Source organism: Salmo trutta, chromosome 18, assembly GCF_901001165.1.
Source record: "Salmo trutta chromosome 18, fSalTru1.1, whole genome shotgun sequence".
Taxonomy (NCBI): Eukaryota; Metazoa; Chordata; class Actinopteri; order Salmoniformes; family Salmonidae; genus Salmo; species Salmo trutta.
Window position 1 is genome coordinate 24,802,417 of NC_042974.1, and position 22,791 is coordinate 24,825,207.

The following is a 22,791-nucleotide window of genomic DNA, read 5'->3' on the forward strand; positions in this document are numbered from 1 at the left end:
TGGGTATTCGGACACAGCCTCTGTGTTTAGAGCTAAGACTCCTTCTCAGCAAGGAGAATTTTGCAATGATTAATGTGCTGTTTGCCAAAATCCAATGGACTATTGACTGGCCTTGACGTGTCCTCCTCCCTCCACCATCGGGTCCCCAAACTCCCTTCACACTGTACATTTTGTCAGTGCAATTTTTAGATACAACTTAGATTTAGATTATTCCATCCAGTTTCTACTATAGATTGGGTGGTCCTACAGTAATGTACCTCATCCAATGATAATAAATTATGAAGTAGCAGGAACTGTTGTTTATTCTCTGTGTGTGTGTCGTGTGCGTGTGTGTGTGTGTGTACGTTGCGGGGGGGGGGGGGGGTATATTTCAGAAGGCAGCAGCCTGACAGAGAGGATGAAGAGGACTTTGGAGGCATACAGCCAGCAGTTCACCCCACTGTGGGAGGGCTTTTTGGGGAGTGAATGCACTCCCAGGTCAGAAGTCACTTTCACTCAACACACTCATTAGCAGTAATGACACAAGTGCTCCAGTAGAGTCACATTTGTATGTCATGTATTCCTGTCCACTGGCATACCAATCTGATGGCTGATGTGTTTTACGTGATGTTTTTTCATGGCATGCTGCACTCTAAGCCACTAACACTGATGTGTGTGTGTGTCAGTCTCGCAGAGCTGGAGCAGCTGCTGACAAACTGCAGTGCTTTCATCTTCCATGGAATGGAGCGCTTTCTCGCTAACATCCCACCATCCAAGCTGGCTGCCCTCAACCTTTCTGGTACTGTATCCAATACCTACCTACTTTTGTTTGTGGTTTGAGTTTGTTTGGTCTGAGTTTCAAGAACCTTCTTGTGAAGATGTTGGACGATTTTGAGGTAGATTTTATTTTATAGTATCAGCTTTTTCCATCAAATACCGACCGTTTCAATTTTTGGATCAGAAAACAAGCATGCCCTTAACCAAAGCCAAAGCTCAAATACCAGAACACAAATAAATAACCAGAACCTGCCACATTCCAACTATGCCTCCCTCCCAGTAAGCTGCTGTTGTATATATGCCACCACTGCAGAATTAGCACAACATACCTTTTGAAGTGACCCATTCGTCTGAAAAGGTTTCCCAAATGGCACCCTATTCCCTATGTAGTGCACTACTTTTGACCAGGGCCTCTTGTTAAAAGTAGATCACTACCTTTAGGGAATACGGTGCCATTTAGGATGCATCCTGTGTGTCAGAGATTTGTTGTCTGGCATCTACTATTCCACTGGAATGTAAAAAAATTCATTCAACTCCAAAGACTGGTATTCAAAGGCATTAGGCTATAAGTTCAGAACACAGAACATAACTCTTCCGTTATGACAGGGAATATTTGTAAAGAATTATATAAAAATGTCACGTTATGTCAAAGATCTGAGGGGCTTTGGATATTATGTGATGATAATATGATTTATTTAATCAAATTAAGGATTTTCCAATGTCAGTGATGGAGAAACAAAAACCCAGATATACATTTTAAATAGTACTGTGTGTAGCTTATGTACGTAATTGGAGCAGTAGACTTAATCTCTTTAAACACATCAATCTTTAATTCCCCGAGTGGTTATATTTAGAAAGACAGCAATGTAACATCAATTAGATTTCATTATAGGCCCTTTGCTGTTACATTTTCCAAGTTTCACCAAGCACTTGTAGAAATTATACAGAGATTCAGAATGAATGGATTAGGGATAATCACTAGGCTTAGATGATTTATTAACATGATATAGGCCTAGTAATTGTTTGATGTAGGTTTAATGTGTGCATTGGAGATGTTCATCAGATGTAGCGTTCTGAATCTGTTGCCCGGAGTTGAAGTAGTTATTATAGGCACTAGAGAGCAAGCTGTCAATTAACATTAATCTCACATTGAACTGTTCCCTGGACAGGAACACTGGCATTCCCAAACCAGCAGATCACAGTCTGGAGCTGACAAGGCCCCTAGTCAATATCAATTGCGGAGGTGTGGCAGATCCATTAACGAACACCTCCGCAATTGATATTGACTAGGGGCCTTGTCTATAAACATTGATTGCCACTCAAAAATCTGTACAAGGTCGTAGTGCTGTAGTACATTTAAGAGTAAATGGAAATAGACACTTGACTAACACATTCATTGACAAAAAATAATAACATGTTTTTGTCGAACTTACAGTATGTTGTGAAAAGAATAGCCATGTTTTCGATACTGGTGTCTAAATGGAGCATAAAGCAGCCTGTATAAAACAAGGAGGAAGGGAAGCGCTGCTAAGGTACACAATAGTAGATTTTGGTAGACAGAAGGTGCTCTTTGGTAAAAGGGGTAAATTGGTCATCAAAAAGAAAGGAGGAACAAGGCACTCTTCATAGATGTAACAAACAAAAAATTGTGGGGGGGGTGATTCTCATCATGTTCATATTACATGCCTTGGTATTTTGGAGACAGAGACTCCACTCTTTCCTCAGTGGCTGCTGTCTTGATTCCTTTGTTACGATACTTTTTCACTAATCTTCCTTAAATAACTGATCACACACCCCAAAAAGCCTTCTGACTTTTCACACCTTTCAAACCCTTTTCACAACAATCAAACCCTTTTCACAGGCATGGCTCTTGGCCTTGCTTGATTTTTTTTACTTCCTCCAAAACAAAGGACGTTTTGGGTGTGGATGACACTGGGTGTATTTGATCTGATTGACAGGGGAAGTCAGGACCTAAATTCATTGACCTTCCTTCATAACCTATCTAGGGGCTACAGACGAGAATTAGCCCTTTTACTAACTCTGGTGCATTTACATTAATTAACATTTCCTTGTTTACATCAATGTGCACGGTCCCTGTCAAATAAATCCCATAAATAAATAATACCGTTCAAAAGTTTCGGTCACTTAGAAATTTCTTTTTTTTTTGTTTTAAAGAAAAGCACATTTTTTGTCCATTAAAATAACATAAAATTGATCCGAAATACAGTGTAGACATTGTTAATGTTTTAAATGACTATTGTATCTGGAAACGGTAGATTTTTTAAACTGAATATCTACATAGGCGTACAGAGGCCCATTATCAGCAACCATCACTCCTGTGTTCCAATGGCACGTTGCGTTAGCTAATCCAAGTTTATAATTTTAAAAGGCTAATTGATCATTAGAAAACCCTTTTGCAATTATGTTAGCACAGCTGAAAACTGTTGTTCTGATTAAAGAAGCAATAAAACTGTCCTTCTTTAGACTAGTTGAGTATTTGGAGCATCAGCATTTGTGTGTTTGATTACAGGCTCAAAATGGCCAGAAACAAATACCTTTCTTCTGAAACTCGTCAGTCTATTCTTGTTCTGAGAAATTAAGGCTATTCCAATCGAGAAATTGCCAAGAAACTGAAGATCCTGTACAACGCTATGTACTACTCCCTTCACAGAACAACGCAAACTGTCTCTAACCAGAATACAAAGAGGAGTGGGAGGCCCCGGTGCACAACTGAGCAAGACGACAAGTACATTAGAGTGTCTAGTTTGAGAAGCAGACGCCTCACAACTCCTCAACTGGCAGCTTCATTAAATAGTACCCGCAAAACACCAGTCTCAACGTCAACAGTGAAGAGCCGGAGTCGAGTTCCTCTGTCCGATGTCTGTGTTCTTTTGCCCATGTTAATCTTTTCTTTTAATTGGCCAGTCTGAGATATGGCTTTTTTTTTTTTGCAACTCTGCCTAGAAGGCCAGCATCCGGAAGTCGCCTCTTCACTGTTGACGTTGAGACTGGTGTTTGATGTTATTTTAATGGACAAAAAATTAGCTTTTCTTTAAAAAATAAGGACATTTCTAAGTGACCCCAAACTTTTGAACAGTAGTGTATCATTCCACCCATAGAGTGCCTTTTGGGTAGTGTAATTTGGTCCCAAAAAAACTATTTATTTTACCTAATTTCAAAATGTTGTCATAAAGAGCACATAGTCAAGAATTTCGCTACACCCGCAATCTGCTAAATATGTGTATGTTTTATTTGATAAAAAGCATGTATTCACATCTCAAAAGGATTAAATTAAGAATGAAGTGCCATTTAAAGTAACAGGATTGATGTAATAAGGCTGACGATTTCATCTTAAATCAGCCATAACTCCCTTTGTGACGGGGAATGGAATGAATTACTTAAATTGAATGTAAGTAAAAAATATATATAAAGTTAAACATTTCTAGCCTATCTATCAATGGGTAACAGGGTTGATGTGTTATGCTCAACCCGTTCAGTTTTCCACCACAAAACACCAGAAAATGGTCAAAAAGAGTCAAACCAGCTGACATGCTTTTACACTATGATTTACACTATCTTTTGAAAATATAATTTAATGGAATAGTTTGACAATATTAAAATGAGAGTTCAGTAGAAACAGGGTTTAACTTCAAATGAGGGACAAATGTAAATGAATCACTAATAATGTGAAATAAATAATAATCTTCTGAATTCTGGGGTCAAGAGGGTTGAAATCTTCCTAGAAGTCGGAAAAACATGCACTTTAGCAAGTCTTTATTCATATAAAAAATCTGAGTTTATTGAATTGTCCATGTGGTGGACAATTCATGTGTTTAGGGGCACTTCATTTAATATAACATTGGCTTTTAAAATGCAATATTGGTGCACCATTTTTACATAAAATATCAAAGGGACACAAAAGTCACTTTTTGTGGAACGACCCATGACCAGATGATGATAATGTGTTGTTATTTGTCCTCAGAGTGCCAGATGGCTGTCCTTTTCGACCTCGTCCAGAACAGCGCCAGCATGCTACGGCAATCCAAGCTAGATGTGCAAAAGAGGTAATTGCATGTGCTTCCTATGACTTTATCCAATGAAGTGAATTAAGTTGCATCCCCTCCTTCACAGCTGATACACCACAGCTGTTTGATGCCTAGTCTCAGGATGGTTATGAGAAGACGTTGGACAGTTCCTTTTTAGACCTCAATGTGTCTCCGTCTCTCTTTCTATCCTTCTTTCTACCTCTTATCTATATATTCTCTATCTCCCCCTCTCTCGCTCCCCTTTATCTATATTTCTCTTTCTATCCATCTCTTTTTCTCTCTTTCTCACTCTCTCTCTCGCTTTCTCCCTCTCCTATAGTGATGGGCACCTGGCCCTGGAGAGGCCCCTGGAGACAGCCCTGCTTCTCACTCTGAGTGGCGTCCGTTGTGTTTTGCTCAACCAGTGGCACAGCAGCCCCCAAAGGAACATAAATAACATGGACTCCGTCATGGAGAGTGAGTTCAATACACTGTTACTGATGCACATTACTGTATGTAAATTAAACACAGTTTCATATAAACCTAAACTGGGACATGACAGCTTTAAATTTAAGGTGTGATATGAAGTCTAAGAATAGCCATATTATGTGTTGTGTACTGTGTGTTTTCATGTGTTGTAGATCTCCTGAGGGTGGGCCTGACCTCTGGCCAGACTGTCCATGCACTGAGGAAGGGAGAAGTCCAGAGGACAGAGAAAGAGACAAACACTGCAGGAGCAGATGGTAGGCTATATACTGTATACCATCACTACAACTCTGGAGCTGGGCCATATTCAATCATATCTGGTAGTATTCTGTTAAGGCAGTGAGCAAATATATTGAAATTGATATGTAGTTAAATATACCCATTTGGAAGAATGTTGAGTGCTTACAAAAATGCCATGGGATGCATTTGCTCCGTTGTTTACATTTTTGTTGGTGGCACTATGCGGGAATAATGCCATTCATCAAGTGAGCCTTTACTAGGATTACTAGTGTAATCCTTACACTAGTGGGAATTGGTCTATATGGATAGGGCTAAATTGAAATGTTTCTTACAGAATAAATATGAATGGCATATGCATGACCATGGTTGCAATTGAAAGGGAACAGTTTGGAGATAATGGGAAAATTATTAGACCAAAGGTGAGTACAGAACAGTTCACCTGACACAAGACTGAATCCAAACCTTACACTGTTGATTTTATGTGCATTTTACTTTTACTGTACTTTTTTGTTGTATTTGTTGATAACTAAATCTGAAAATGTTCTGGATACATTCAGTAACCTAATAAGAATATTCCTGGAAAATGTGGGGTAGGTGCAATACAAATTACAGGGGTTTGAGTGAGAGGACTAACTGGTGTCCCCAAGTGGCCATACACCTCCAAAGTGTGCACAGTTCCTAAGCAATTTCAACTATAAGGTACTTTTTTTTAGCTTTCGTAACTGCCGTTGAGGAACTAGAGCAAGCATATTTGTAGTCGTTTAATTTGGAACACAACCCTGCTTCCCTGCCATCAGACAAGTACTGTTGTTGTTTACACAATCCAAAAACGGTCAATTATAAATCACAATCTGGGTCAGGTCGGCATGACTTGAAAGCTTGTTCTATTCCTAATATGACTAGGTAAGTTATAAAATGTAATTTTACAGCGTTAGGATTTCACAAGGCAATTAAAATACATTGTTCGTAGTTTTGGTGTGCATAGAAATGAGTCATGAGTATATTCAGATGTGTATGCCGCTGTGGATTTTCTTCACAATAAACAAACAGGCTCATGTTCAGAACAACCCAGGGTATGACGCCATGTAATCTTGTAACTGTACATAAACATAGTGATCATGAATATTGACATTGTATATGACATGAGTTTGGAAATGTGAAGTGCCCATTAGGACTCACGGGTGTTTGGCTTTTATGGCATCAAAGCAGTATTTATTATAATCCTCAACGTCTCATCTTTCAGAATACACCGAGTCATCTTCATTTACAGCATTTCCCTAAGTCAGATAACAAAACATTGACAAAAGTTGCCCAATTAACCGGGATAGATGGGGGCAACTTTTGGTCACATGATACTCAAGTTCATGATGCTCAAGTTCAGTACGGCTTTCAGTCAAAACTCATACAGCACTGTGAAGCGGAGAACCTGCACTCAACATCATGTATAGCATGTTACTGTACAGCCACTGCGTTCCAATGTAGGTGCTTATTAGTGCCCAAATCTGCCATTTTCAACTTGTATACGAGTACGAGTGTAAAGGGTTAAGTGCATGTATTCAGATGTCAATTAGTCTTGCCACCAAGCAAAATGTGATTTTTTGCTTATCCCATTCATGACACAATTCCTAGAATTAAAATGTTCTTAAAACGGAATACTCTGTCAATTATTAGGATTTAAAAGACGGAGCACATTGCGTGTGCTACCTATGTCACTCTCACTCCCTTTTAGTCCTAATGAGTCATCTCTCTCTCTCGTACTCCCTCTCTCTTTTCTCTACAGATACCATATGCCATGAGGATTTGGTAAATAGAGATGGGAATGCTCATGATGCTCAACCAAGACTGACCACTTCACCATCAGCCTTCAATTGTGTCATCTATGGACTGCCTAACTTAGTTATTACATGATCCACTTCAGTCCCTCGTAACATTCCTTCAAATTTAAGGATATTCGTAAAATTGTTTTATTAAAGGTAAACATCAACACAATGTCATCTAATAACACAGTTATTCCTAAGGCTGTACAATTACAAACAGATCCCAAAAATGCATTAGCCGTTTCTCTAAGAGACAGTTCACCATTCATTGCTTGGCTTCAGTGAATAAATAAATATCTTGTTTGCCTCCACTTGTTTCATCTGTTTTATTGCGCCTAGCAGAAATAAGCCATCTAATGCACCTGGTGCCAGTGGTGGGATAGACAGGGTTGGGTAAGAAGGAACTCTCTAAACCATTATCGTCCACTCCCCAAGCGTTCTCCCCTATGGAGCTCTGCCATGCTTTGGAATTACACTGTTATCAAAACCAATATTGTAATAAAACTCTATAAAAACATAGGGATGTATAGTACATAATATTTGGACCACATGGGTTGGTTGTGAGAGGACTAGGTCTACAGTAGGCCACAGGACAGCACCTGGGGCTGTATGTATAAAGTGTCTCAGTAGGAGGGTTGATCTAGAATCAGGCCCCCCCATGCTGTCTGTGACCTATTTCATTGTAATCTAAAAGTCTAATCTTATCCTAAATTAGCACTCTTGACACGCTGGATATATACGGCCCCTGGTCACGAATAACATTTGTGCCCCTTGACGTTCCAGCAGATGCAACTGATGTAGTTGCGTGTGTTGCTCTTGAGATCTTTCACCCTGTCGATACATCACACATAGTTAGCAACCATGTTGTTTATGGTGCTCGCTTCCGTATTGTCTTTTGGTTGTGTGTTTACTCAAGATATACCTTAACAGTCTACTCTAGATGATAAGTGGGATGTTGGCTGTTATCTGGTATCCAAGAGTCACTGTAAAACTCTTGACAGCCCTTTCTTTCCATATTTCTATGTCTCTTTCTAGCCATCTCTTGGAGATCACTCAGATTAACATAAAGGACTGAATGATCAATGAGTTAAAAACTGATCAAACATAGTTTAGAGGAGCCATGGGCAAGTCCAAAAACCATGGGCAAGTCCACCTCTCGTAAAGCAGGTATGTTGTGTGTTATTGTAGAGGCTTCAATGCTTATTGAGTGAATGTTTGCCTTCAGGCAGATTTTTAAGTATGACCACCTGAATCTCAAGGCAAAGTGAATGCGAGCCATCTTTGAATTAACGTTAAGGTTAGTCTTAGCTGTAAGCACCCTTGGTAGAGATGTTTGAACTAAGATAATTGTTTTCTTTTTCGATGTTCTCTGATTTCTGTAACATGCATGTCACACAAGTATCTTTAAATAAAAATTGGATTTTGTACTTACCGGTAAATCAACATTCTGTCGACATGAACAAAGCAGAGGCTTTGTCAGTTCACATGGTGTCTGAGAGAACATGATTCACTGTTTCAATTAAATGGGGCTTTTTGTGTGGGGTTTATTGATTCTAATTCAGGGACATGTGGTTATGCAGTGCAACCAGAATATTAACCATAAGCTTGTAATCCTCAGTTTCCCAGTATTTGTTGTTATATCCTGCTGACTTTTATCCTGCTGAAAAATGGTTGTTAATTGGTAAAAATGTTTGCTCCCTCAAACATCTTTGTCTTGTGGTGGGTGGATAATGGTCTTATACTTTAAGAGGTCCATGAACTCTGGATGTGAAGCTGTCCTCAATTACTTTATATCAAAATAGAAGGCCCTGCTAGGTCGTGGCTGTGTGTGTGTGTGTGTGTGTGTGTGTGTGTGTGTGTGTGTGTGTGTGTGTGTGTGTGTGTGTGTGTGTGTGTGTGTGTGTGTGTGTGTGTGTCATTGTGGTTGAAGGTTCCTCCAAGGAGCGTTCTGGGAATCCAGGAGACAAGTGGGAGAGAAGGAGGCAGACAGTGATAATGAAGGTACAGTAAAGGCTGGGTTCCAATAGAGGGATGAATGGGCGTTCTCATTTCTCCGTTTCCCTTGTTCAGATAATATCAGTTCAATGGGCAGGCAACGTATGTTCTTCCTATATAACGTACTGTATATGTATATGGTTTGTATGGCCTCAGGCCCAAACCGGTATCTGTAGATTATTACCCCTGAACAGCTCTGTTTGGAGTAATACATTTTGATACTATGTTCAGTAAGAGTGAGGAAGGAAGAGCTGTCTCATTAGCTTATCAGACAACTCTCAATTGATGTAACTGTGGTCATACAAACATGTGCCCATTCCATACCAACATTTAGAGCCATAAAAATGCCTTGTTTATGATGCCCTGAGATGAGCGGCTCAAGGTCTGTTACTGTAGGCAAACACTGTGTACCAGGGGTCCAATCTTTACTTCCTCTTCCCAGTTTCCAGTATACACAAGATGCTTATGATTGCACTGCATTCAATCTATAGACTATTGTCAACATATCACTGAATGTCAAGTATTTTGCAAGTACAGTATGTGCGTACAAGCCAAATCAAGGGCATTTCTTGGTTTGAAGATTGGGGACAATACTGTAATTATTCTATACTTGAGATATTTAAAGTGTAATACAAAGTTGTCAGGCAAGTATTACACTACTCTACATTTAATATACATTGTACAAAAATATAATGGGACATATAAAGTGTTGGTACCATGTTTCATGAGCTGAAATAAAATATCCCAGAAATCTTCCATATGCACAAAAAGCTTATTTATCAAAAATGTTGTGCACAAATATGTTTACATCCTCTTTAGTGAGCATTTCTCCTTTGCGAAGATAATCCATCCACCTGACAAGTGTGGAATATGAAGAAGCTGATTAAACAGCATGATCATTACACAGGTGCACCTTGTGCTGGAGACAATAAAAGGCCACTCTAAAATGTGCAGTTTTGTCACAGAACACAATGCCACAGATGTCTCAAGTTTTGAAGGATCATGCAATTGGCATGCTGACTGCGTGAATGTCCACCAGAGCTGTTGCCAGAGAATTGAATGTTCATTCTACTGCCAGTGTTTGTCAATTGAGATTGTGTGGCTGTGTGCTCGATTTTATACACCTGTCAGCAACTGCTATGGCTGAAATAGCCAAATCCACTAATTTGAAGGGGTGTCCACATACTTTTATATCTATCCACCTGTGGTAAATTCATTTGATTGGACATGATTTGGAAAGGCACACACCTGTCTCTATAAGGTCCCACAGTTGATAGTGCATGTCAGAGCAAAAACCAAGCTATGAGGTCAAAGGAATTGTCCGTTGAGCTCCAAGACAGGATTATGTCGAGGCACAGATCTGGGGAAGGGTATCAAAACATTTCTGCAGTATTGAAGGTCCCCAAGAACACATTGGCCTCCATCATTTTTGAATGGAAGAAGTTTGGGAGCACCAAGACTCTTCCTAGAGCTGGCTGCCCGGCTAAACTGAGCAATCGGGGGAGAAGGGCCTTGGTCAGGGAGGTGACCGAGAACCCTATGGTCACTCCTCAGTAAAAGGCGCATGACAGCCCACTTGGAGTTTGCCAAAAGGCACCAAAAGGACCATGAGAAACAAGATTATTTGGTCTGATGAAACCAAGATTGAACTCTTTGGCCAGAAACCTTGCACCATCCCTACGGTGAAGCATGGTTGTGGCAGCATCATGCTGTGGGGATGTTTTTCAGCGGCTGGGACTGGGAGACTAGTCAAGATCGAGGGAAAGATGAACGGAGCAAAGTACAGAGAGATCATTGATGAAAACCTGCTCTAGAGCGCTCAGGACCTCAGACTGGGGTGAAGGTTCACCTTCCAACAGGACAATGACCCTAAGCACACAGCCAAGGTAACGCAGGAGTGGCTTCGGGGACAAGTCTCTGAATGTCCTTGAGTGGCCCCGACTTGAACCCGATTGAACATCTCTGGAGAGAGGATCTGCAGAGAAGAATGGGAGAAACTCCCCAAATACAGGTGTGCCATGCTTGCAGCATCATACCCAATCAGACTCAAAACTGTAATTGCTGCCAAAGGTGCTTCAACAAAGTACTGAGTAACTGATACGTTAATATGGTATTTAATTTTTATTACATTTTTTTGTTAAAATTCTAAAAACCTCCTTTTGAATTGTCATTATGGGGTATTGTGTGTAGATTGATTAGGGGAAAAAACGATTTCATCCATTTTAGAATAAGGCTGTAACGTGACAAAGTGGAAAAAGTCAAGCTGTCTGAATACTTTCCGAATGCAATGTATGTGTTTGTTGGGCTTTGTTTATTTGTTTGTGTTGGGCTTTAGCTGAGATTATTCTTTACAGAGTCAAGTATATTTACCCAGGCCTCAATTGTTCCTTCAGTTGCACCATTCTTTCTCAGTAATTCTAATGTCATAACTTCTAATAGTAACTGTATCCACTGGCGAAATGGGAGAGAGAGTGGGGTGATTGCCATCTAAGAGCGTACATCTTTTTTTTTGCGGCAGTGCTGCCTGCCAGTATCAATCGTCTCTGATTGATTGAGAGATTCAAGGACCTATCATCGTTAAGTAACATGGTATGTAGATGCAATGCATTGATTATTTGCATTTTTGCACTTCAAAATGAATTTAGTAACTTTGTCCCAGAAGCATTAACAGCATGGCACCTCCACATCATATGAAGGAATGTGCCTACCTGATTTAGGGAACACAGTGAACAGTTGGGAGTTGGGGCCAATTTCATCGTTAAACTTTTCCTAGGTGTTAAATACAGTCTGTGAACAAATTGAAAATGTATAAATTGATGGTTTGGATTACGGTCATATTTTTCCATATTCTGTTCCAGTTAAAGTGTTGTTCAGATTCACTTAGATCTGTTGATCATATTTTTTTAATGGCTAGCTCAGAATTTGAGCTTTCCAAAAGTTGTTTATATATTATAGCGATCAGTCCTTTCGGGAGGCCCGATCATTTATTTTTAAATTCCAACATTGGATGGTTCGGTAGTTGGGTTTCCCGAGGGACTCCTAAGTTGTAAATATAGTAAAAATGAGTTTCCTGGTAATATGTATGCTTCTTTCAAATCTTGGAATGTTCTCAAACCATTACTGTCCATGATATCGGCAAGGGTACGGATTCCACATTTGGACCATTGGGGGAATGTAAAAAGCTGCCCTCCAGATCGCTAGGCATTATTGGGAAATATTGGAGTATGGGCATACCATTTCGATTCCCAGTTACATGGTTTTTCAATTTTGTGCCAAATAGAAGTTGTGTGAGCAATAATAGGACCAAAGCATATTTTATATTGTTTAAGGGGTATAGCAGTGGATATACAGTTGAAGTCAGAAGTTTACATACACCTTAGCCAAATACATTTAAACTCAGTTTTTCACAATTCCTGACATTTAATCCTAGTAATAATTCCATGTCTTAGGTCAGTTAGGATCACCACTTATTTTAAGAATGTGAAATGTCAGAATAATAGTAGAGAGAATGATTTATTTCAGCTTTTATTTCTTTCATCACATTCCCAGTGGGTCAGAAGTTTACATACACTCAATTAGTATTTGGTAGCATTGCCTTTAAATTGTTTAACTTGGGTCAAACGTTTCGAGTAGACTTCCACAAGCTTCCCACAATAAGTTGGGTGAATTTTGGCCCATTCCTCCTGACAGAACTGGTGTAACTGAGTCAGATTTGTAGGCCTCCTTGCTCACACACGCTCTTTCAGTTCTGCCCACATATTTTCTATAGGATTGAGGTCAGGGCTTTGTGATTTCCACTCCAGTACCTTGACTTTGTTGTCCTTAAGCCATTTTGCCACAACTTTGGAAGTATGCTTGGGGTCATTGTCCATTTGGAAGACCCATTTGCAACCAAGCTTTAACTTCCTGACTGATGTCTTGATATGTTGCTTTAATATATCCACATAATTTTCCTGCCTGATGATGCCATCTATTTTGCACCAGTCTCTCCTGCAGCAAAGCACCTCCACAACATGATGCTGCCACCCCCGTGCTTCACGGTTGGGATGGTGTTCTTCTGCTTGCAAGCATTCCCCTTTTTCCTCCAAACATAATGATGGTCATTATGGCCAAACAGTTCTATTTTTGTTTCATCAGACCAGAGGACATTTCTCCAAAAAGTACCATCTTTGTCCCCGTGTGCAGTTGCAAACCGTAGTCTGGCTTTTTTATGGCGGTTTTGGAGCAGTGGCTTCTTCCTTGCTGAGCAGCCTTTCAGGTTAGGTCGATATTGGACTCGTTTTACTGTGGATATAGATACTTTTGTACCTTTTTCCTCCAGCATCTTCACAAGGTCCTTTGCTGTTGTTCTGGGATTGATTTGCACTTTTCACACCAAATTACGTTCATCTCTAGAAGACAGAACATGTCTCCTTCCTGAGCGGTATGGCGGCTGCGTGATCCCATTATACTTGCGTACTATTAGTTGTACAGATGAACGTGGTACCTTCAGGCATTTGGAAATTGCTCCCAAGGATGAACCAGACTTGTGGAGGTCTACCATTTTTTTCTGAGTTCTTGGCCCATTTCTTTTGATTTTCCCATGATGTCAAGCAAAGAGGCACTGAGTTTGAAGGTAGGCCTTGAAATACATCCACAGGTACACCTCCAATTGACTCAAATTATGTCAATTAGCCTATCAGAAGCTTCTAAAGCCATGACATCATTTTCTGGAATTTTCAAGCTTCTGACCCACTGGAATTGTGATACAGTGAATTATAAGTGAAATAATCTGTCTGTAAACAATTGTTGGAAAAATTACTTGTGTCATGCACAAAGTAGATGTCCTAACCGACTTGCCAAAACTATAGTGTGTTAACAAGAAATTTGTCTAGTGGTTGTAAAACGAGTTTTAATGACTCCAACCTAACTGTATGTAAACTTCCGACTTCAACTGTAGGTATTCCCCTTGTCCAGATGGGATAGGGCAGTGTGCAGGGCGATGGGGCGGTATGCAAATTGTAGTGGGCCTAGGGTGTCGGGTCAGGTGAAGGTAATATGATCCTTAACTTGCCTCTCAAAGCATATCATGATTGTAGAAGTGAGTGCTATGGGACAATAGTCATTTAGCTCAGTTAACTTCTCTTCCTTGGGTACAGGAACAATGGTGGACATCTTGAAGTAAGTGGGGACAACAGACTGGCATAAGAAGAGATTGAATATGTACATAAACACCCCACCAAGCTGGTCTGCACATGCTCTGAGGACGTGGCTTGGGATGCCGTCTAGGCCAGCAGCCTAGAGAGGGTTAACACGCTTAAATGTCTTACTCACGTCGGCCACAGAGAACGAGAGCTTACAATCCTCGTAAGTGGCGGTGGCCCGTGTCTGCAGCTCACTGTTTTCCTTGAAGCGGGCAAAGAAGGTTTTTATCTTGTCTTTGAGCGAGGCGTCAGTGTCCACGACGTGGCTGTTTTTCCCTTGCCTGAGCCATTGAATTGTGACTCCACTTTGTCCCTGTACTGTTGCTTTGCCTCTTTGATTGCCTAACGGAGGGCATAGCTGGTCTGTTTGACACATCCATGTTCCCAGTCACCTTGCCGTGGTTAAATGCCATGGTTCACACTTTTAGTTTTGCACGAACAGAGGGAAAAACATCCTAAATGCACTTCCTGATGAACTCAGTCACCGAGTCAGTTAATACGTCAATACTATTCTCAGAGGCAACCCATAACATTTCCCAGTCCGCAATATCAAAACTCATACGTGTGACATATCTGTAACTATACGGTGTGACCTGTTTTCTGCTTGGGGAACTTCGTCACTTTCAGATATAAGTTAATTGATTTTGCATCGTTTAATTAGATTCCTCTTAACAAGCCATCACACTCCATTTGCCGTGACGGTGCTGTGATGCCGCCTGCTTTGTTCCAGGCCTCTATTGACTATTTTCACTCTCAATGTTTTCTCCTAAACTTCAGCCCTTCTCCCAAACTTCCAGTGCTGTTCTTAATATGTTAATATAATAACAAATGTATATTTGTCTAATTCTTTAACAAGTATGTTATGACATTGTTTATTAATTGCTGACATATTGTATCTAAACTGGATCTAGTTCAGGAAATTGATTGCGGCTTCCTGTCAGTGACTGTTGAATAGATCAATAAAAAAGAAAACATTTAAGAACTTTTAGCCACTTCAAAAGTCTTTGGAACATAACTGTCAATGTAAATTTGCTAAATCTACCCCGCAGTCATTCTCTACCTGAATTGATGTCCCTGAATTCTCCATTTAGTTTGGTATCTAAAGCTTATCTAGTGACTTTAATCAATATTCCACCTAAAAGGCTTTGTAGAATACACCGTTCTGTACATACAAAGCTCATTGATTGCAGCCTTGTGAATGGCTGTGAAAAGGATCCATTATTGACACATTTTCCTGCCATTTCACAAGTGTTTTGAAACAAAACTTGATTCGAATCTCCTGAGCTGGTTTGGGCCAGTATCTAAAGCTTGCCTGGTGACACTATTGCAACGACATCCCACCTCAAAGGCTTTGTAGAATAGCAGCCTTTTTGTTGTTCAAGGCAGTATGGAAGTAGAGCAATTCTCATTGACTCATCCTTGACTTGAGGCATTGCAATGACGCAATTGGTGCTCCATTGCAATTAACACTCTGACCTTCCATGAGTCATTGGCAATAGGTCCAATGTGAGTGCCACAGGTTGGCAATAGAGAACAACACTCTCAATAGAAGCACTCGTAATCTTATTTACATCTTTCACCCACTAAAATGAGACAATAGCCAAGGAGAGCAGAGATTGGTTTAGTCTGAAATGGCACCCTATTCCCCACAAAGTGCACCACTTCTGACCAGGACTATATAGGGAATATGGTGCCTTTTCAGATGCAGCCATGCTTTAACACTCTGATAGTCTTTTACTAGCGTAGTCAACATGCCAAAGAGTTTATATTCAGACCAGGTTCCAGTCTGCAAGTCTTTAGAAGCAGGAGGTCAGAATAGTACATTTACTCTGGTGCTGGAGAGCAGTGCACACAGTAATTGAGTGAAAGGATTACAGATCTCTTGATGATGTTAATGTTGTTTGCTTCCTTTGCATGGCCATGTCTGTCTTCTTGCATGTTAAACAGAAATAACAGCATTTTCCAATTAAGGAGCAATGCAATAATCCACAGTGCATATCAGTTTGCAGATCCCGAAAAATATGACACGCAACTGTGTACAAACACACAAACCCACACATAATTATTTAAAACAAGCTTTTTAATGATTTGACCAAAGCAAAGAGAGTACAGTACATTCATCTGCTCAAGGCTCTTATTTCTGCCCTCTGAATACACCAGGTGAATGGCAGGTTCAGCTCCTTGGTATCAACCAACTCCACCCTGCGTCAGGACATTGAGACCATGATAGGAGAGAAGGAGAAGTTTCAACAGCTACACAGAAAGCTGCAAAGGGTACGAAGGGGAGAAACCTCTTTTCAACATTTAGAAAATGTGTTTTTTTGTCAAGTCTGGGGTCCAGGAGTTGAAATCCGTAGTTCTGAGGGAAAAAGTACTACATTCTACAAATCATGAGTTGATTTCCAAAGTTTTGTCTGCAATGCAGTTTCTTTGGCAATTTTACTGGGTTTGGGTTTGACACAACAGAAACTATCGGAGACCTGTCGGCAAAAGGGAAATGTTTTGGACGAGGCCATTGAACTCATTAACATGAGGTACAGTAATCTTCCTTCCTCCAGCTCTCGGTGTAGTTGTGCGGAGTGCTTTATTAAGCCTTTAAGTAGGCCTACAGTCATTTAGGGCAGGCTCCGCCACAGTGGGAATGGAAATATCATGTGATACCATTTCCTCCTTCCATCAGACTCGCTGTGCTATAAAGCCTCGATCAGGCCCTATCAGGATAATATGTCAAAGTAGCATCACTCATATTGGTCCCTCATACAGGGATGTTTGATGTTGTTGAGGTGCACTGCTGTGGAAAGGGAATCTTTTTACATCTTTCTGTCCCCTCGTTCAGGGAGAAAGTTCAGATCCGCCTCCTCAGAGCCCAGGATCAGCGGCTAAAGGACAGGGAGAGGCGGAGAGGAGAGGGAGCTCCACAGATGGCTGTGCCACACTCAGAAAATAGAACAGTTCCACCAGGAGAAGACCAAAGTCAGACGAAATGACAAGAGTTTTCTCAAAGCTGAGGATAACAGAGGTGTGCTGCTGATTCATGTTGTTCCCAATCCTTGGGGGTGATCGTCCTTTAACTTTTACTAAATTCTACTATCCCCCAGAAACTTGTTTCAAATTCTGTATTCACATCATATACTTAAGATAAAATGATGTGTTTTACTTGAAAGATACTATAAGCATTATCTGTAATTTCTTGGAATGCCATTGTCATCACTCTCCCTCTCTCCCAAAAGCAAAATAGCTCATATTTCATTTTACACCATATGCAAAACCAGCTTTTGTTCCTTTAATACAAGGTCATTAATACAATACAATGCCATATGGCAGTATATACACCTAGTCCACATTACAAAACAATGCATACATTGTAAATAGAGTGCAAATGGAGTGCTCGTATATTACTTTAACAGCGTATTTCATGCTTTGTCTGAATGCCACTGACTGACAAATTAGTAGAGGCTGAAATCAGAGTTCCCCGACTAACATGATCAGTGTGGCCCTCAGACACCCTATGCTTCCAGCTCTCTACTGTTTTGTCATTACCGATGGATTTTGAAAATGACGAGCCTGTTGATTGAAGGGGCAAAACTAAGTGATATTTCTCTACCTCTCGTTAAAAACATAGAATAACATTTGAATTAGATTTCTTTCTACAAACTTGTTTGCCTTTTCTGTTCTTTATCTATTTTTCCATGTGACCTGTTGATTCATTCATCATACCTAGACATGCCCAGGCCTAGCACCAAAGCGGATGGCATAAGCAGGGTAAGGGTTGTGCTCATCAGGGCACAATGTAACAAACTGTTTTGCAAAAGAAAAGGAAAACGATGGTTCTTATTGGACAAGTTCAGGTTGTCCCTCCCTCTTTTAGTCACCCTTTCTTCCATTTGGTGTCCAATGAATGTGGACCAGGAGTTTTTATTTACCATGTGATTTGACAAGTCTAGAACTAAGGCTCAGAGCTATTTCAGGCCAGGTCATGTGGTCGGGAAAAACTCCTGGCCCTACTTACGCCTTGGCATCTGATTGGTGTTGGGCTTGGGTATCTCTTCAACAACAGTCCCTGAATGTTACTTGTTACTGTGCCTGGTGTGTGATTACACTGTGCTGCTGCTCCTCACCTCCTCGAGTGTGAGTCAAAAGAGAGCACGGAGGCCTGTGATAAGGTCTCTCAGGGCTTTGTTAAGTTGTACCACAAGCCCCTGGACCTACCAGGCAAGCCCGAAACATTTCTATAATGGAATAGGGTGAGTAGTTTCAAGGGCACAGTGTGCTTCCCATATAATTAATAGGATCTCTATGGTTCTTCCATTTTGGTAGCTACAGTTGTAGTCCTCAGACCATAGAAATAGAACTACATGCTTCACAATGCCTTGTCAGCCATTACTGAGTGTACCTATGACAGTGCAGTCAGTGATGTGGTCAGAGGCTCTCCCATTCTAGTCGTTCTATTTCTATGCCTCAGACTCCAAAGGAACTGTCCTTTTACAGGACTGCAAAAGAAGGAGAGCAAAGTGGAGCAGCAGATGTAGCTGAAATAGTATGAGTTTGCCGTGGAAAAGATTGGTGACATCGTGGAGCATAGCACCAAGAGGAGGAGCCAGCCAAGGGGAGGAGCTACAAGCCAGACCGTCCCCACAGAGGATCTGGGAGTGGAGGAAAGGAGATGGGCCCTGCTCTGGGAATCAGGTAGATCCTTTCACACTACTGATCTGAACCAAGCCAAACCGAGCCAAGCTGTACTGTACTGGCCTGCTTAAGCATCCACCTTAGTTGCTGGAACCATGCTGAAAAGGACGACGTGCAAAGAAAATATCATTGTCAGCACAGTAATGTTCAGGAGGGGACAATAGTATAAAAAAGGTACCATCCAGCCAATATCCTGACATATGGTTGGACATTCATATATATAATCTACGGATATCAATAGAAGACTTGCATAAATGTGCATGAATGCATCTCTGCTGTCCACAAATATACAGTAAGGGTAGCTATTAAAAAGACTGCCTAGTCAGACCAGTAATACAGTACTGTTTCAGCTGGCTGATAGGCATTATTACTCAAGTAGTGTAAAGCAGAGCACAGAGAATTTTCGACCGCTTTACTTGGCGATACGTCCTCAATTTCCGACTTGGAAGACAACGCCTTCTAAATGTCCATGGCTAGTTGCAGACAGCATCAGATACATGTGCTACACATTCATAGACAGAGGGGATCTGCTTCCCTCGCTTGGATGATTTTCCTGTGAGATTCTGCCACTTGCAATTTGAAGGAAAATTATGAAAGCACAGAGACGAAAGATAAATTATTTTATAATTTAAAGGTTTTTATTGGTCAAATATTTGTGCAAGCATGGGTTCCTTTGGCGTCCACGAATACATGCCAAAGGTGGTCCGTTTGAATTTAGAAAATGCTCCGTTATTCAATTAAATCCATGTTTTTCTCCATGAAATATCCAACATATTGTATATTTCAAATCTTCTCATTGATTGAGGCAGGTGAGTGTCCTTCAACGCAACACCTGATTTCTGAGTCGTGCTGATGACATGCTGCACTTTGGGGTGGACACCCGCCTGTCTCAATCAGTGAGAAAACTATTTAAATAGACAAGATAGCAAAAATGTAGGATCCAAAAGGTACACAAAAATGTAAGAAGCAGGCAAATTACATCCAAATGAAACGGTAGAAAACTGTAGCTCTATATGGCTTCTTCCATTTTATATGTTCAAAATGGCTCTAACAGTAACAATGACCAGTTTCTGGAACCAAAATGTAAAAAGTATGATATAAAAACAATATGGTGTGTGAGTACAGTATAGCTAGTCAGAATGTTCTCTCACAAGTGAAATATTCTATTCAGTACCATTAAAGCACTTCCTGTCTATTTTTTTGTGTAAGCCCACAGTCATAGCCACAGAATACAGTTACACACGTCATCATTTGTTATTAAAAAATAATGAGTCGAACAGAACAGCTCTCCCAAATGCACAGGAGGTTGGTGGCACCTTAATTGGTTTCCATGTGTTTGATGCCATTCCATTTGCTCTGTTCCAGCTATTATTATGAGCCGTTCTCCCCTCAGCAGCCTCCTGTGGCTCACTCAGGGAATATAAAATTGGCCCTTTTTCTCTGATGAACAAGAGGAAGAAGTAGAGGAACTGTGAGATGACAGATTGGACACGTACACACTGTAATTCACAGGGGGGGGACATTGAAAGATAACCACTATAATGTAAAAGCTTTGGGATTCAATAATTAGACCAATCTTGACAAGAGACATCGTTTTTCCCGTGTAAAGAAAAGCCATACGTTAGATAGAACGCCGCCGACAACTGCATTCTAAGTGTTTCAAAAAACTGAGCTGGAATGTAATTGGACAAACTGAGAAGGAAATAAGTACCGAACATTCTGTTTGTCTACACTACCTCATGGCTCCATTATGCTTCTCACTCTATACCCAATTATAAAGAGATCCTCCCTGAACTGCATTTTAAAGGCCTATTATCCTCTTCACCATTGATTACATCAAGAGACAGTGGAGAAAATCAACACACCATATGTAATATGAAGTTCCACGGTGCAAATAAAGTGTGCCGCAACTGAGAGCATTCAGAGGGGTCATCTCGATCGCATTGCGTCAGTGTTGCCGTGACAACCCCAGCCGTTGACTGGGTCAGCCTGCCCGCGTGTCAGTCATGGAGCCGTGGAGGAGCACACTGGCGTATTGTGGTTGACAGAATGAGGATGATTTGGATGGTGGACTATAAATAAATAAATAAATAAATGCAAATAAATGTTCCTGCAGCGTCCCCAGGGGCTTCAGACTCCTGGTGCTGGCAGGCAGGCAGGCAGGCAGACGGTTCCTCGGCCCAAGTGCCTCTCAGCCTTCCACCTTCCTCCTAACAATCACCTCACTGGAAGGACATAGCTGACTCAAGAGAGATAAACAGCTATGTTCTGTACATGCATTTCGATAAAGGAGGAGGTCTATGGAGAGTTGTGAATTAAGGTCAGAGACAGAACCATGGCTGGTGGATACCAGTGGGCTAGCGTCCAGATGGTGGGTATTATGGAGATATGGTCTCACTGTTCACACCATGAAACCTCTGTGAAATACACCAGTGACCGAATATTGGTATGAAGGACAACAAATGAGTAATTGAGCTGTGATACTGTACAAATGTTACAAAGGAGAATTCAGTGTCACAGCTCAAAGTGCAGAGCAGCTAAATGTAGCCAAAGTCAATTGCAGGGACAAAGGGTCAATTCTCCAGTGCTTCCCTGCAATTTACCATGGACATCTGTACATTCTCATAACTAACAGAGTGAATGTAACCTGTGCATTTTTCCCCCAAGTTGCTCTTGGGGACCTGTGCTAAGTGTGGGAGGTGTAATGCAGCTGTAGAAGGGAGTGTGCACCTGCATGTCCGTCCATCTGTCTGTCTGTCTGCCTGCAGTGTGTTTTGAAATGTAGGAAGATAGCATCAGTGTGTCTAAATGCTCCAACTTTCCCTTTACCTTCCACCTCAGAAAATTACTTGGAATTTTCAGCAGTTCACAGTAATGCCGGATGTCTGGTGACGAGCACTAGATTGCTTTTTTCTCTGCCTGAGATTTCATTTAACAGAATAAGGGCTAGATCAGTCGACAAATAAACACTTCACTTTCAGTCAATTAAGGGCATAATTCTAATGAGCCTCTAGTGGATAAACTGAGAAGGAGCTGTGCTCTATGCATAGCAACTTAAAATGAATGGATCGTGCTCAGATTCAAAGATATTAATAGACATTTCAATAGACTATTGAACCTAAATGTAAGGATACACAGAGCTGCTCACACTCTATCCCCTGGATGGCATTTAAAGCAAATACACTTGAGGTTTCATGCCTCACATCTCACACTTAAGCCTTGTTCACATTGGCAGTTTGAAGTGATCTACACACTGAAGAAGGCTGCAAAGCCAAAACGTCTGTGTATGCCAGGGTTTCCCTACTGATGGGCCGCGGGTCGAATTTAGCCCCTGGGGGATTCTATTTGGCCCCCCAAGTTCTCTGAGCAAAAAATAAATAAATATTGTAAAAACAACAGCAAATCAGCTCTGAGTGATTTTAATTTTGGAAATCTGTTCCAAAGTAATCCCAGGCTTAATAGAGAGATATATAAATGATCATATACAAATGTAAGCAAGGTTTGAAATTATTGTTTTAGTCAAGTATTATATCTGTTTGGGCTTCTTGCGGTCAATTTGCTGTCTACAAATTACTTGTAATTATATTCCGGCCCCCCACTCAA

The 22,791-nt window shown here is 40.8% G+C and overlaps 1 protein-coding gene across 4 annotated transcripts in view; it reads left to right on the top strand.

The window, feature by feature from the left end:
- cfap46 (cilia and flagella associated protein 46) overlaps positions 1-7,635 on the top strand; it is a 93,327-nt gene extending 85,692 nt beyond the window's left edge. For all 4 annotated transcript variants that reach the window (XM_029698089.1, XM_029698092.1, XM_029698091.1 and 1 more), the window contains 6 exons: positions 375-477; positions 666-778; positions 4,739-4,820; positions 5,122-5,258; positions 5,423-5,524; positions 7,288-7,635. In XM_029698089.1, the coding sequence (XP_029553949.1) occupies positions 375-477; positions 666-778; positions 4,739-4,820; positions 5,122-5,258; positions 5,423-5,524; positions 7,288-7,415 (665 nt within the window). In that variant the 3' untranslated portion in view covers positions 7,416-7,635. The remainder of the gene's footprint in view (positions 1-374; positions 478-665; positions 779-4,738; positions 4,821-5,121; positions 5,259-5,422; positions 5,525-7,287) is intronic.
- Positions 7,636-22,791: the final 15,156 nt, after the last annotated feature.